Source organism: Sparus aurata, chromosome 8, assembly GCF_900880675.1.
Source record: "Sparus aurata chromosome 8, fSpaAur1.1, whole genome shotgun sequence".
Classification (NCBI taxonomy): Eukaryota; Metazoa; Chordata; class Actinopteri; order Spariformes; family Sparidae; genus Sparus; species Sparus aurata.
This window is the reverse complement of record NC_044194.1, coordinates 4,753,054-4,766,122: the sequence shown is the minus strand read 5'-3', so window position 1 is coordinate 4,766,122 and position 13,069 is coordinate 4,753,054. Positions and strand designations below refer to the sequence as shown.

Below are 13,069 nucleotides of genomic sequence, written 5' to 3'. Positions count from 1 at the left end.
TGTAAACCTACAACTACCCTGCTTTGAACTCAACACAGACACCGCGGCTTATCCCTTGCAACTGCAGATTATCAGCATTTGACATGGGGCGGTCACAGTGCCAATCATTTTCAGGGACTGGACCAAGTCCTTGTGCAAAGGCCTGCCTCTCGGATACAGCCATAAAAACAAATGTAGACATATGCACCACTGCCTCATACCTGTACTGCAGGTTATATGCAGCACATGCAAGCATGAATAATACACCCATACACAGAAATCTTAAATCAAAATTTTCTTAACACTGTTTTGTTTTGTGGTGTTTGCATCGGTGGGATTTTCTGGGATAAGATTTGGAACACCATCTACAATTTCCACTCAAAGTACAGACACTGGGTTCCGAGTAGAGTTGGCAGCATATATGCAAGCAGCAGCTCCATACATTAAGCTGGCGATGAGAGAGAGGTGGATATCGATTGCAGAGGCGCCAGCTACTGTGAGAATGCTACGGCCGCTCCTACCTCTGTGAAAAGAAGTGCAGTGGCTCTATGGTGTTAAACCTGCTCTATAAATACGCACACACACACACACATACAAGCTACCCAGCAGCCTAGGAACAAACGTCAAGGGGTCAGGAGGTTGGTCGCAAAGTCTAAATTTGTGCCTGTGCAAATAATGAGGAACTGTGAGGTGCTATTCTGTTTCTGTCTGAAGAATAGAAACGCAAAACAAGGTTGTGAGACTAAACTCAGTGAAATGAAGATCTCGAGATTTGCATTCATGATGGAAGAGGAAGAAAATCTAACAAATTATCTCAAGAAGACGTCTTGTACTACTGCAATAAAGAAGCGCAAGCTGTCACAAGTGACTCCAATTTAACCAGTGCCAAAGAGTGTACAACAAAAAAACACGAAGAATACAATGTCAAGCTTGTATGCTGTTGAAAAGGCGGCAGTTTTGGGCAATCAGTAAAGAAATTGCAACAGGAAAAAAGAGAGACATGGATAATTATAAGTACTGGAAGAAGCAATATGCAAATAACCAGCACTCATGGAAACTCATAATGGAAAAACCTAGTTTCCACTTATATGTTAATATGTTGCATCTGAGTCATAAAAACGGTTTCAGACGCCTTAAAGAAGTCACTGTTTGTCTTTGTCTCAGTTTTGTAATGAGAAAAGGAAAAGCTGCTTCCTCAGATTAATGTGGTACTTACACTGTCTACAGACATTACAGGGTGTTATAATGCTAAAACGCTCCAAAAGACCAGCGAACATTATAGCAGGGATTTGTGTTTCGCAGACAGGTTTTGTGCAAAAATTCACAATGATGTAATGCAGCTTTAATAGTGTGACATTTCTACAGATAATGCCTCTATTTTGTTAAACGTTTTAAAACGCCTTCCTATGCATATATGGGACCATACAGTACCTCGATAATGATGCAGCTATATCACAACCTTAAAAAATGTCAGCACTGCTGTGTTGTGTTCACACAGAGGAGTTTTCTCTGGGAAAAAAGTGACATTCTCGGAGAAAAGGGACCCGTTTTAGCCATAAAGGCCAACGCACATCTGTAATATAACTTTGGACAAAAAAAACTCTCAAGACCATGGGAGGGGAGGAGAATCTTGGCACAATAGAGGCTGATAAAAGTGCATTTGCTCTCTGGGGGCAGGGAGACAGATTCAATATGGAGCAGTATTAGCCTAGATTCCCCCACTAGATGTCGGGGAAAGCAGCTTCATCTCAGGGGAAATGGAACAGTGCTGAGCCACTTATCAAACCCCAGAAAGGAAACATCCATTGTTAAGAGCAGTCAGATTCAAACGTATCAAATAAACTTCATTACAACTTTGATAGTAAACGGGAAGCGTGACGCTCTAGGTTCTGTTGCAACAAAACAAAAGTTTTGTTTTACAGGAGCAAGGTGAAGGTTATTCATGGAATCCTTTGGCCGACATTTGTGCTCTGTCATTTTGTTATCATTTGATTCCACTGATACCCTTAAAATATAAAACCCTGAATCCCAACACTGACTGCACACCAGCTTGCTTAAGGGAAAGACCCGCTGCCCATGGATACAACTGAAGATCCAATGGGATCAGCACTCTGGTGGTTGAACGGTTTAAGAGGTTTACCAAGAAACGTTCGGTGTGACGTTTCTGAATAATTCCAGTCGGCTAAGTCCTCTTTTCACATGTTCTCATCCCGTCTGTCTCTACTCTCCAAATACAGGCATAAAGAGGAAGGATCCAACTGATCATTAAAAAAAACAATGAGCAATCCTGGCTGTGTTTGACAGAAATTCCACACAAAGGTTATGAATATCCCAGTTCTGACACTCTAACACATGGTGCCTGTTTTCTTATAGTGGCTATTAGAGATTAAACTGAAAATGAGGGGAGAGAGATGAGAACATTTGTGTAACAAAAGGTCCCCAGCTGGACTTAAACCAGGGGTACTCTAATTATACAGTCAGCCTCTTTAACCCGTAGGACATCCTTGGGTAGCTTCTCATATAGAGTCAGATGTACAGTACGTGGTCGGACATGAGTATCCCTTGCGGCACAGCAGGGAAGTGGGGACATCTGTTGCTGTGTCTTCCTGCTTGAAAAAAGAAAAGAAAAGCACTGACCACCCACTGAAACAACTCCTCATATTCTCACCACTGTTTTCTCTGCCCTTCATCCACGGCTACTCTCTCACCATTTGTCATTCACAGCAGAGCAAAGCCACAGTTCGAGTTGATAGGCTTAAGGACCAACACCATTAAATATCCCCACCTGATTAGTGCAAGGTAGACTGTCCGGCACATGGTGTGACTAGACTTCGAGTGTTAACAGATCAGCACACAAAACCTCTCAGCATAATAAAAGCTAAACTGGAAAAACTCAAACTGGAATAGACGATGATCCGTTTGGTTATAGAAGATTAAAACTCACTCTAATGAAGGGCATCAGACACACTTAATATAAAAACATACAAAAATAGATGTTGTGTCTGTTGCTATTGATCTCGTGACCCATTTCCAATGGCCAGGCAACATTAATGACCTTCAAATACCTATATGTTACCATCCCTGCTACCGACACCACTTGCAGTCTGACATTTCGCGGTCATTCAATATGAGATCAATTTTTGTTCAGTGTCAGTCTGACACAGACTCCAAACAACTGGCTATCAGGCCTTCATTATTCTGTATAACCCACTCTGTAAGATGGAGTGGACTGAATGTGCAGACAGCTCACAGAAACACTGCGACAACAAAGCAAATAAGGATTTTGCAGAGCTTTAACAAAAAGATAAAGTAAAGTACAAGAGGCAGACAGTTAAACTATCTTCCCACTCAGCTGCAATTTCCCAAATATCACCTGACATTTTCACTTCTAGCACTCTGGTAATCATTTCCTCTTGTGCTTAGACTGTCCTCTCGTGAGATTATTTTTTTTTCCAGTAGTGTGAGCAACACATTCTACTAACCCTTTTAACTATTAACTAAAGTGCACTTCTGCGCTATTCTCATCTCTAGTAAAGCCCAACTCCACATAATACCACACGATTAAAGATGATGAGCTCTTCTATCTTTGCCTACACTCGGAATAGACAGAGATGGATGAGGCGAAGTGGCACTGTACAATCTCCACATTTGGTCATTATCTCATCAAGATCTAATATCACTATAGCTCAAACCATACTTGATTTAGAACAGAATAGAATAGAATGTCTTTATTGTCATTTTCACACAGCCGTGCAATGAAATTTGCTGTGCAGTGCAGACGATTTATGTGTGTCAGTGAAAAAAATCTGACATTGATCTTCGTCTGTAGTCTTTTTGAGACCAAGTCCAAGAGAGAAGTAACCGAGCCCAACCTAAACTTGAACGGCGTTCTTTTTGTTCTACATCCGAATCCGACTTGAGCCCGACACAGTCAATGTCAGCAAAACCCTGTCACGAGGAGTCCTACATGAATGTTTGCCACCTGGAAAGCATCAAATAATAAATGTGTTGTGTTCAGTTTTCTTACATAAGTAAGAAACCCCAGACCTTAACAGAACATACAGCCCCAACACAGACAGCAGGTTCATCACTTTCTACTAAAAAAAACTATTTAGCCTATTTTTAATCAACACTTCCACTAAAAGAAGCTGAAAGCATCATGTCAATTGATGTGACTGAACCCAACCTGAACCTTGAAATCATTTGAGAGTCTTTGTCCGAACCAGGCCAAGCCTCTCTGGCAGACAAGCTTTTTAATGACAAGACTGTTTTAAACATTACCAAAAACATATTTTGCCATTTCTCTTCAGCAATGTGTTGTTACCTATCAGCTGAAACATAAATTGATACTAGAGGTGTAATGATACAACGATCTGGGTGGATATATCGATCCAACAGCATCGGTGCAAAGACGAAACATTGATTCATATCGCCTCCATCGTTAAGATACGCCTTTATTTTGAAACTCCCATAGCAAGTCTGTGTCACCGTTTCCAACCAATTCATTTCTAAACAGCACTTTCTTTTTATAAAAAAGAATAGATTGTTTTCCATTTCAATGTTTGGAGCCATTGATACAATAAAATCTCCACTGAAGAGTTCAGTAATAAAACTGTCATATCTTATTTAAGTTGCTTTTTGTGAGGTAATATAGCCTATATGTAGCTAACTCATTGGGTTAAATGGGCAGATGATGTCATCTCCTATCGACTGCAAGCCCCTGTATCACATCGAAATCTCATTGTGGCAGACTTTGTGATATCGACAAATATATTGTTGTGCAAATAATCGATATAACATGATGTCTTCATGAAACTTGTGATTTAAACCCACCAATTAATACATATTCATATCTAGACAATAACAGCAATTTATCCGTCTTGATCTTATGACAAGAACAATGAAATTCTAGTCAAGAAAGCCACATTACTAATATAAAGACTGTATCAGGAAAAGAAAAATCATGTATCAGCTATTACAATTTAATAACCCAGTGCTCTAAATATTAAATTAAGAGGGGGCATGTGCAGAAAAGCCTGCTGACAATCTTAACGTGCTGCTAAAGTAAAGACATGTCAAAAGGTTTACAGCTTTGACATTAACAGGAGCAACATGCTTAAGATGTGTTAGCCTGCCCCTGTATATACGTCTGACATTTAAATGTCCACCAGCTTTCTCCTTTTAAAATCATCTGTAGTGCCACCCTGCATTACACATGACCGTAACATGCTGCCAGCAGCCACGTACATAATGCCTCCTTTGAGTAATGGAGGTTGTTTAAGTACCATTAATCGCTTGTGGTCGTTCCTCTCATCCATTTTTTCTAATCGGTGCTACCAAATCCAGTGGACCGTTATCTGACACATGAAGCAGGTGGTAGCAAGACAGGTAGAAAAACGATTTAACAACGAGAGGTGATCACACGGATGTACTTGCCCTTGCTTGTCACAGCCAGCCAACCAAACCAACCCCCTCTTCCCCAAGAACATCGACTAGGTTCACGGTTACCATGCAAACAAGTGACAGCCGAAGCCGAAGCCGCAGCCGCATGGGGCATGGTCGGCTAACGTGGGGATGAGGGTTTACTTTATGGAACAGCTAGCTTGTCACGTTAGCCACTAACGTTACTGAGCCAGACGATAGAGAGAGAGATAGAGACAACGCTAATACCACCACTGACCACATTCCTCCAATATATTGCGACGTTATGATGCTCTAAACTACCGTGTTCATCCTGGGAAACAAACACACACACATTCACACACACACAAAAATCTTCCTCATTCTAGAAAACCAGTTGGATGCTACGTGAGCGCCGCTAGCTAGCGTAAGTTGCCAGTTAGCGCCTAAAAAACAGCCGTTAGTTGAAGAAAACACAAGAAGACGAACCGTTCGCTAAAAATAGCAAGTTATGTCCGCGGCGTGGTGAGAGTAAAGACACGTAAACTTACTGTGTGTCGACCAGCGTGGCGCTCGTACAGTTGTTTCTCTGCTTCCTCCCCAGGTCCGGCGTCATAGCACGGGGCTGGGTGAGACAGCTGGGTGCGCTGGGGAGCAGCGGGCGGGCGGGCTTGTGGCGGACGGTGGGAGTCGGCTGGAGGAGAAGTTGCTCCCCTTTCAATATGGAGAGAGTGGAGTGGACTGGATCCTCCTGCTGCGGTTCATCTGGCGGATGGCTGCTGCTGCACACCGGCGACACCTGTGGCCGCAGAGGAGTACGACACCTGCTGCACGGAGAGCCGGGCTGCAGGTTGTTGTGGTTTTTTTTTTTAATTTAAAGTGAAAAGTACAGAAGCTGGTTCAGATAAATGTGTAGAAGGTGTCAGAGGTAAGCAGGAGGCAAAATGGCCCCTGACACTGTTGTTTATAATTGTATTGATTGGTGAGACTGTTAATGAGGCGTTCAATGTAAGTAGTATTTTATAGTTGAGACAGCATTTTACAAAATATGACATTTCAGAAATAAACAATGAAATCTTACAAAACACACAACATTTAACAAAACAGACGACATTTAACAAAACATACAATTTCGGAAACCCCACAAAATTGAACAAAAAAAACACAATTTCCAAATACACAACGACATTTCGAAAACATTTAACCAAACAAAACATTTCGGAAGCTCCACAAAATTGAGAAAAACACACAATTTCCGAATATAAAGCAACATTTGACAAAACACACAATCTCGGAAACCCAACAAAACCGAACAAAACGCACAATTTCTGAATGCACAACAACAATTCACAAAACACACAATTTCAGAATACACAACGACATTTAACAAAACACACAACATTCATCAGAACACAACAACATTCAACAAAAAACACAATTTCGGAAACCCCCCAAAATCAAGCAAAACACACAATTTCCAAATGCACAACGACATTTCACAAAACATGACATTTTGTGAAGCCCAGAAAATGTCTGAATACACAACAACATTCAACAAAACACAACATTTTACAAAACACATAATTTTAGAAACCCACGAAATTAAGCAAAACACACAATTTCCACATACTCAACGACATTTCACAAAACACAACAACATTCAACAAAATACAACAACATATAGGAAAATACATTTCTGAATACCCAACATTTTATTAAACACATCATTTTACAAACACACATTTTTAGAAACCCACAAAATGTTACAAAACACACAATTTCCAAATACACAACGACATTCAACAAAAAACAGAATTTTACAAAACACACAATTTCTGAATATACAACATTTTATTAAACACAATATTTCAACAAACAAAACGATTTACAAAACATGGCCCTGGACCCTCAGGGCCACCGTAGTTAAACAACAATGCATCTCATGAATAAGACAATCACACAGGATGTTGCGTATGAAAGTTATGTGTGTCACGTTGGATTGAGAGGACAGTATTTTTCCATCCAGGTGGGAAAAAAAAGATATTTTCAAACAAGCGAGCGCCTCAAAATAATGTTTAAGTTCAGTAGTTGAATAGCTGTATTCAGCCTACATGAGCAACTGTGATCATGTGTTTGTCATCATCAAAATATATATGCTGAAGTATTTCTCAGAAAGTTTTAAGAGAACAAGAAGCTCATAACTCCTCTAAACATTACAAGTGAATCTACTTACCTCAGATCACTGGTGTTTCCTTGTTTTTGCTTGACTTCGGCCCACTCCCTCTGTTGTTTACAATTTGATAATGAGCGTTATCAGTTTGTCTCAACTTGCTGGGTGACTGTGCATGTATTGTGTTCTGCTGCAGGCTCAATGTCCATCATAGCTTCACCGACATAAAAACGTAGGTGAAAGGTCACAAACATGTTAATATTACACCGCTGTCCCGACATCAACAGCTACATGTGCAGTCGAGCGTAAACTTTGTGGGTTGTAACTTAACGAAGGTCAAAACAAGACCCCGACACAGCTGTGTGTTTGTTTTTCCACTTCCTGTTATAGGTCACAAATCCACAATAGAGACTGTTTTTTTAATGCTTTCAAAGACAGAAAATAAAAAAAAACCTATTATCGCCACAATCAGGAGCTGAAAACTCCCGGTGTAATCCATTATGGTGGATTTACCGGCACATCCGAGCTCATCATTAAATGTGGATCACCCAGTTATCTTTTGTCCTAGTTTACTTTTTTATGATTGCAGGTTGGATTGCTGTCATCACGGCTCCAGCTCCACTCTACGCTCTTTATTTTCAAACTAACTAGAAAACTAGAAAGAGGCGTTCAAATGCCAAATCTATTTTTAGATCCAACGTTTGGAGCTGAGAGACGTGGACCGTGTCGGGGAGTGGAGGGGGGAGATGGAGTAAAATGGGGGAGAAAAAAGAGGGGCCGCACTGTAGAAGATATCAGGATTATTGAAGTCGACATGCTGACACAGTCTTATATTACCACCGTGCTGGGAACGTCCTGTACTGTGTTAGTATGACATCTCCATATTGTGCAGGTGCATAGTCTCCAGAGCGGAGTCCTGATGTAAGATGTAAAATTAGACATTTCGTTGCTTCAGCGTAAAAAGCTTTTTTTGCTCTATCAGTACGAGACAGAGCTGGTATTATTTATTCATCCTTCGAGGGTGCACTTAGATACCTGCGACCGGAAAGTTGCTCTGAATAATGCAGAGGTGTGGCGGCCCGGCCCTCCTCCTCCTCCTCCTCCTCCTCCTCAGCGTGTTTTCATTGTTTGTTTCTTTTCATCTTTCCACTTGAGACAATTTTATTAGCGAGTGAAATGTTGCACAACACAAAAACGAGGACATTCAGCGTGGAGATTTGTGACACTATCTAAAATCTGGAGAAGATGAGGAGACTGCGCTCACTCACACACTCGCTGTGTCTCAATTCAGGATCTGCATCCTTCGGAGGAGCATTTGAAGGCCAATTATGTCACTACGAAGTGCAAAGGCTGTTACAATCTGAAGGCTCCTCCAGATGCTCCTTCTTTTCCCTGTTTTTGGAGGATGCACCACTACGATCCTGCGTGGCCTCACATATCCCAAGATTCTTTGCGTGCCCGAAAAAGAAGAAAGAAAGAGAGAAAATGGCGACATCACGTGGGGTAGATCGTCACTTTCGCGGGCCTGAGCGGCAGAAATCGTGACGTAAGGGTAAAACATCTGGTGATGCAACCAGGAAATGCTCCAAAGGCTAGACCATCACATTTAACAACGGCTGACCAGGTTAACAAGGTCTCTCTGAAGGACTCAGACCCTGAATTGAGACACAGCAACTGATTCAAACACACAACATCAGCCATATACAAATGTGAGGTAAAATCTCATAACATCTTTAATCCAATTTTTGTTGTACAGATCGAAGGATACACAAATATTTAACGCTCCTCGTTCCTTCTTTATACATCATGGCGTTGTACCAGCAAGCATCTCATAAAGCATTTCATAAACATTCCTAAAACTGTGTGACTCTACGCTATCGTGGTCGTCATTAAAACACAAGTGCTTTCGTTCATTAAGTACATTATGATACAATAATAATAAAACATAGATCTAAAAATATCTACAGCCGACTATGCACATGAATTGTCTTTAACAAACGTACCTGCCCTAATGGAAGACTGTGCCCTTTTAAAAAAGCGGGAAAATAAAAGTGATTTTAACATCACAGGAAATGTCCATATGTGCAGCAGGAAGGGACGTAACATCCTTGTTTCTTTGAGGAATGTCAAGGTAGAGAAGAAGGACATTAACAATAAACAAAAAAACAATAGATGTATCCTACACGCCGGTGCTGTATGGGGTTTTTCTGACACCGCCTGTTAAAATGTTCATTTTCATTGTCTGAGTTCCTGAGCTTTTGTTTAACCTGGCCCATCTCTTTATCCGTAAGAAAATAATCAAAGTAAAACCGTAACAATCAAATGTGGGGCGAGTAGCAAAAATGTCTCGTCGACAGTTTCACAAAGCACTGGCCAAAATATAATCGATGACACAAAAAGGAGGACAGTGTGGAGAGACAAATGCATCCAGTGCATTATTCACTACAGTGCAAACAATTATAAAAGTCTCGACAATAAAACAACAAAACTCCTTCATTTAAAGACATTGCACAGTTCAAATGGGGCTTAAGAGGTGCAAAAAATACAGAACTGGCCGGAATATGTGCCGATAAAAGATGACAAACTGAGAAGTTTCATCTGGAGGTTCCTATAACAAGGTTATGTAAAGGAGTGAGGAGTGCCACCTATTGGTATTAAAGCATATGGGTGGTGGAAGAAGGCACACAGTATCTAAACCAGCATGTTGTTTTGTACAAAGCAATTTCAAGGGTTCAATTAATTACAGATTCATCGTTGTGTCTGTAATAATACCTATACAGCATCATCAATATATTACCTGAGAAGAACACGTATCATCAGTGAGTCACATACAGTAGTAAACAAGCAGAACTACAGAGACAACAAACAGCTGAGCAATACAAAAAGATCTGCATTAATAAGAAAGAATCCAAATATCTTTGGTCAGTGATTACTAGTCTCCTGTTGTATTTCCGTATAACAAAACGTCCATTTTTTTTAAACAAATAAATACCAGAAAATAGAAAAGCTACAAGATTCTTAAGAAAAAGCGAGACAGGAATAAAAAAATAAACACAGCACTATCTGATAAAGGCGTTTCCTTTACGAGTGTCTGCACAGTTTCACGCTCGGAGCGAACAGTGACGTGGAAGAGCCAGGTTATGCGTTGTCGTACCCGTTTTTGCCATAACCCTTCTTCGGTTCTACGTTCTCGTAAATAGAGAGCGCGGCGGTGTTTTGGTAGATTAGATCCACGTTGGTTCCAGTTCTTGATCTGATGATGTCCATGGCGCACTGGTTCAGGAACACGTACTGATCCTGCAGGGGGACGTCGAATAGAAAAAAAGTCCAGTTAGCTGCAGCGTCATTTTCAAACTACATGAAAAGCGACAGTGTGTGTGACTGTGTCCTACCTCTGTCTGCACCATGAGGGGCCGGTGCATGCGCAGGTCGTGGACGATGCCGTACACGTCCACTATGTTTTCCCTTTCGATCTGGAAGAGCAAACGGTCGATGGCGATGAAGGTGCCTGTACGTCCAACACCGGCACTGAGTGTAGACAACGTAGGAGGGAGCAGAGAGAGAGAGACAGAACATCAGATGAAACAGTTCAGGACTGAAAGAGAAACTCTCGCCAAAATGCAGCTTAGGCTTTTTTTGTGAATGTATATGAGTCAAACCTTTGTGTAAAAGCATAATTACGACGAAAGAGGCACTTTTAAGATTTACCGTATTTTACATTTTCGGGTCAAACTCATTTTCAATGGGAGAGCTACGGGCACTTTTACGATAGCATCAAAATCTCTATTTCTAAAACACTAAGAAGGCTCAACACAACATGAAACTTTGCTTGTAATACCACCACCACACATGAACACAAGCATTGAGAACATTGTGTGTGTACACAGAGTTTACTTAAAAGGGAGTTTTTGAACAGCTCGTGTCAGCAGTAGCTTGTTCCGCTTGCTGCCGTCCTGCCAGTCGGGAATCTCAGAATGTGACGTAACCTGGAGGACAGTTAAGGTGGAACTACTGTCTTCTGGCAACAACTCTCCACGCGATATCTCACGTGACTTTTCCGGCTTTTGATATTAGTATTGTTTCTTATATGAGGCTCCTTTTTCAACTTCTAGGTCAATATTGTTTTTCACTAACGACAAAACAACAAGTTATCCTGCATTTATATGGAACTAAGCTTTAGGAGCGTTCCACCTTAACTGTCCTCCAGGTTACGTCACATTCAGAGTTTGATACTTCTCTGCTGGCAGGACGGCGGCGAGCGGAACAAGCAACAAACTTTCTTTTTTAGTAAACTCTGTGTACACAAACAATGTTCTCAATGCTCGTGTTCATGTGTAGAGACCCTGGTGATACTACGAGCAAATTTTCATGTTGTGTCGAGACTTCTTACTGTTTTAGAAATAGAGATTTAGATGCTATCGTAAAAGTGCCTGTAGAACTCCATGAAAATGAAATGAAAACGAAAATACAGTAAATCATAAAAGCACCTTTTTCGTTGTAATTATGCTTTTACACGAAGGTTTGACTCGGGTGCATTTACAAAAAAAGCCTCGGTTGCATTTTGACGAGAGTTTCACTTGAAGGTAAAAGTGTGTGTTCCTGTTGTGTTTTGGTGTTTTGTCGGACCTGCAGTGGACCACGGTCGGAGAGTGTCTGGAGTACTGGTTCATGTGTTCTCTGACCAAATGCCTGAAGCTGATGAGGAGCTCGGTGGTCTCTGGTACTCCGTGATCCGGCCAGGCTGTGAAGTGGAAGTGACGCACCGCGCGGGTCTCTGCTGTTTTCACCTGAAGGACGAACACGAACGCACACAATCTCAAAATAGTTGCTGAGACCTTGTTTCGAGGACATTCAACGGTTTCAAGGGTTCATGTTTTAATGACTCTGACTCACAGTGCCGTGTGATTACTGCACATTCATCAGACCGACAAATGTTGAGCAGGGTGTTGTTTGTTCACTCATTAAGATGATATGGATGTAGGTCAAGTATCACACACTTAGGTTGTTAAATAAGCGCTGATAGTTGACACACAGCGTTGATTGTGACCCTGGACACTTACGTTTTTAATATCAAAGTCCCTGATGGTCCAGTCTTCAAGTGGTATTTCAGAGGTCGTTGTCACGTTGATGTCTTCGTAGATTTTGGTGCCAGTCTCCCAGTATTGCTCACATTTTACCTGGAAAAGAACACAATCGTTCTGCGAGTATTCAGGACAAAGAAAAGACGATCAACTCCAATATCTCTATTCTTCTATTATTTTTCAGGGGGTACATTTTATGAGCTATTTTCAATCCAGCGACGCTACACCTCCTCCTGGTGAACAACACATAGCTGTGGAGTGCAGCAGGAAGCTGAGTAATAGATGAACCGTACACTGTACATACATTCAGCTTGTTTGAACACACACTCTGCAGAGCCGGCTGCCTTCAGACCTTGGAGATGTTGATATTCTAAATATAAATCATGGGTACTGTGAAGTGTTTATCAGTGCTTTATATGTAATATAAAGCAGTGTGGGT

The 13,069-nt window shown here is 41.2% G+C and overlaps 2 protein-coding genes across 6 annotated transcripts in view; both read right to left on the bottom strand.

Moving 5' to 3' along the window:
• Positions 1 to 6,358, bottom strand: part of osbpl5 (oxysterol binding protein-like 5) — a 43,435-nt gene extending 37,077 nt beyond the window's left edge. For 3 of the 5 annotated variants that reach the window (XM_030426045.1, XM_030426043.1, XM_030426046.1), the window contains exon 1: positions 5,931 to 6,357. The gene's annotated coding sequence lies outside the window, so the exon portion shown is untranslated. Of the gene's footprint in view, positions 1 to 5,415; positions 5,435 to 5,930 lie in introns of those variants that run through there. The other 2 variants (XM_030426042.1, XM_030426044.1) reach the window with 2 other exon arrangements.
• Positions 6,359 to 9,259: 2,901 nt separating this feature from the next.
• LOC115586430 (tenascin-X) overlaps positions 9,260 to 13,069 on the bottom strand; it is a 59,511-nt gene continuing 55,701 nt past the window's right edge. Inside the window, exons 62-65 of the mRNA XM_030425487.1 lie at positions 12,610 to 12,726; positions 12,176 to 12,336; positions 10,942 to 11,077; positions 9,260 to 10,846 (exon numbers count right to left, since the gene is read on the bottom strand). Coding sequence (XP_030281347.1) covers positions 10,688 to 10,846; positions 10,942 to 11,077; positions 12,176 to 12,336; positions 12,610 to 12,726 — 573 coding nt within the window. The 3' untranslated portion in view covers positions 9,260 to 10,687. The remainder of the gene's footprint in view (positions 10,847 to 10,941; positions 11,078 to 12,175; positions 12,337 to 12,609; positions 12,727 to 13,069) is intronic.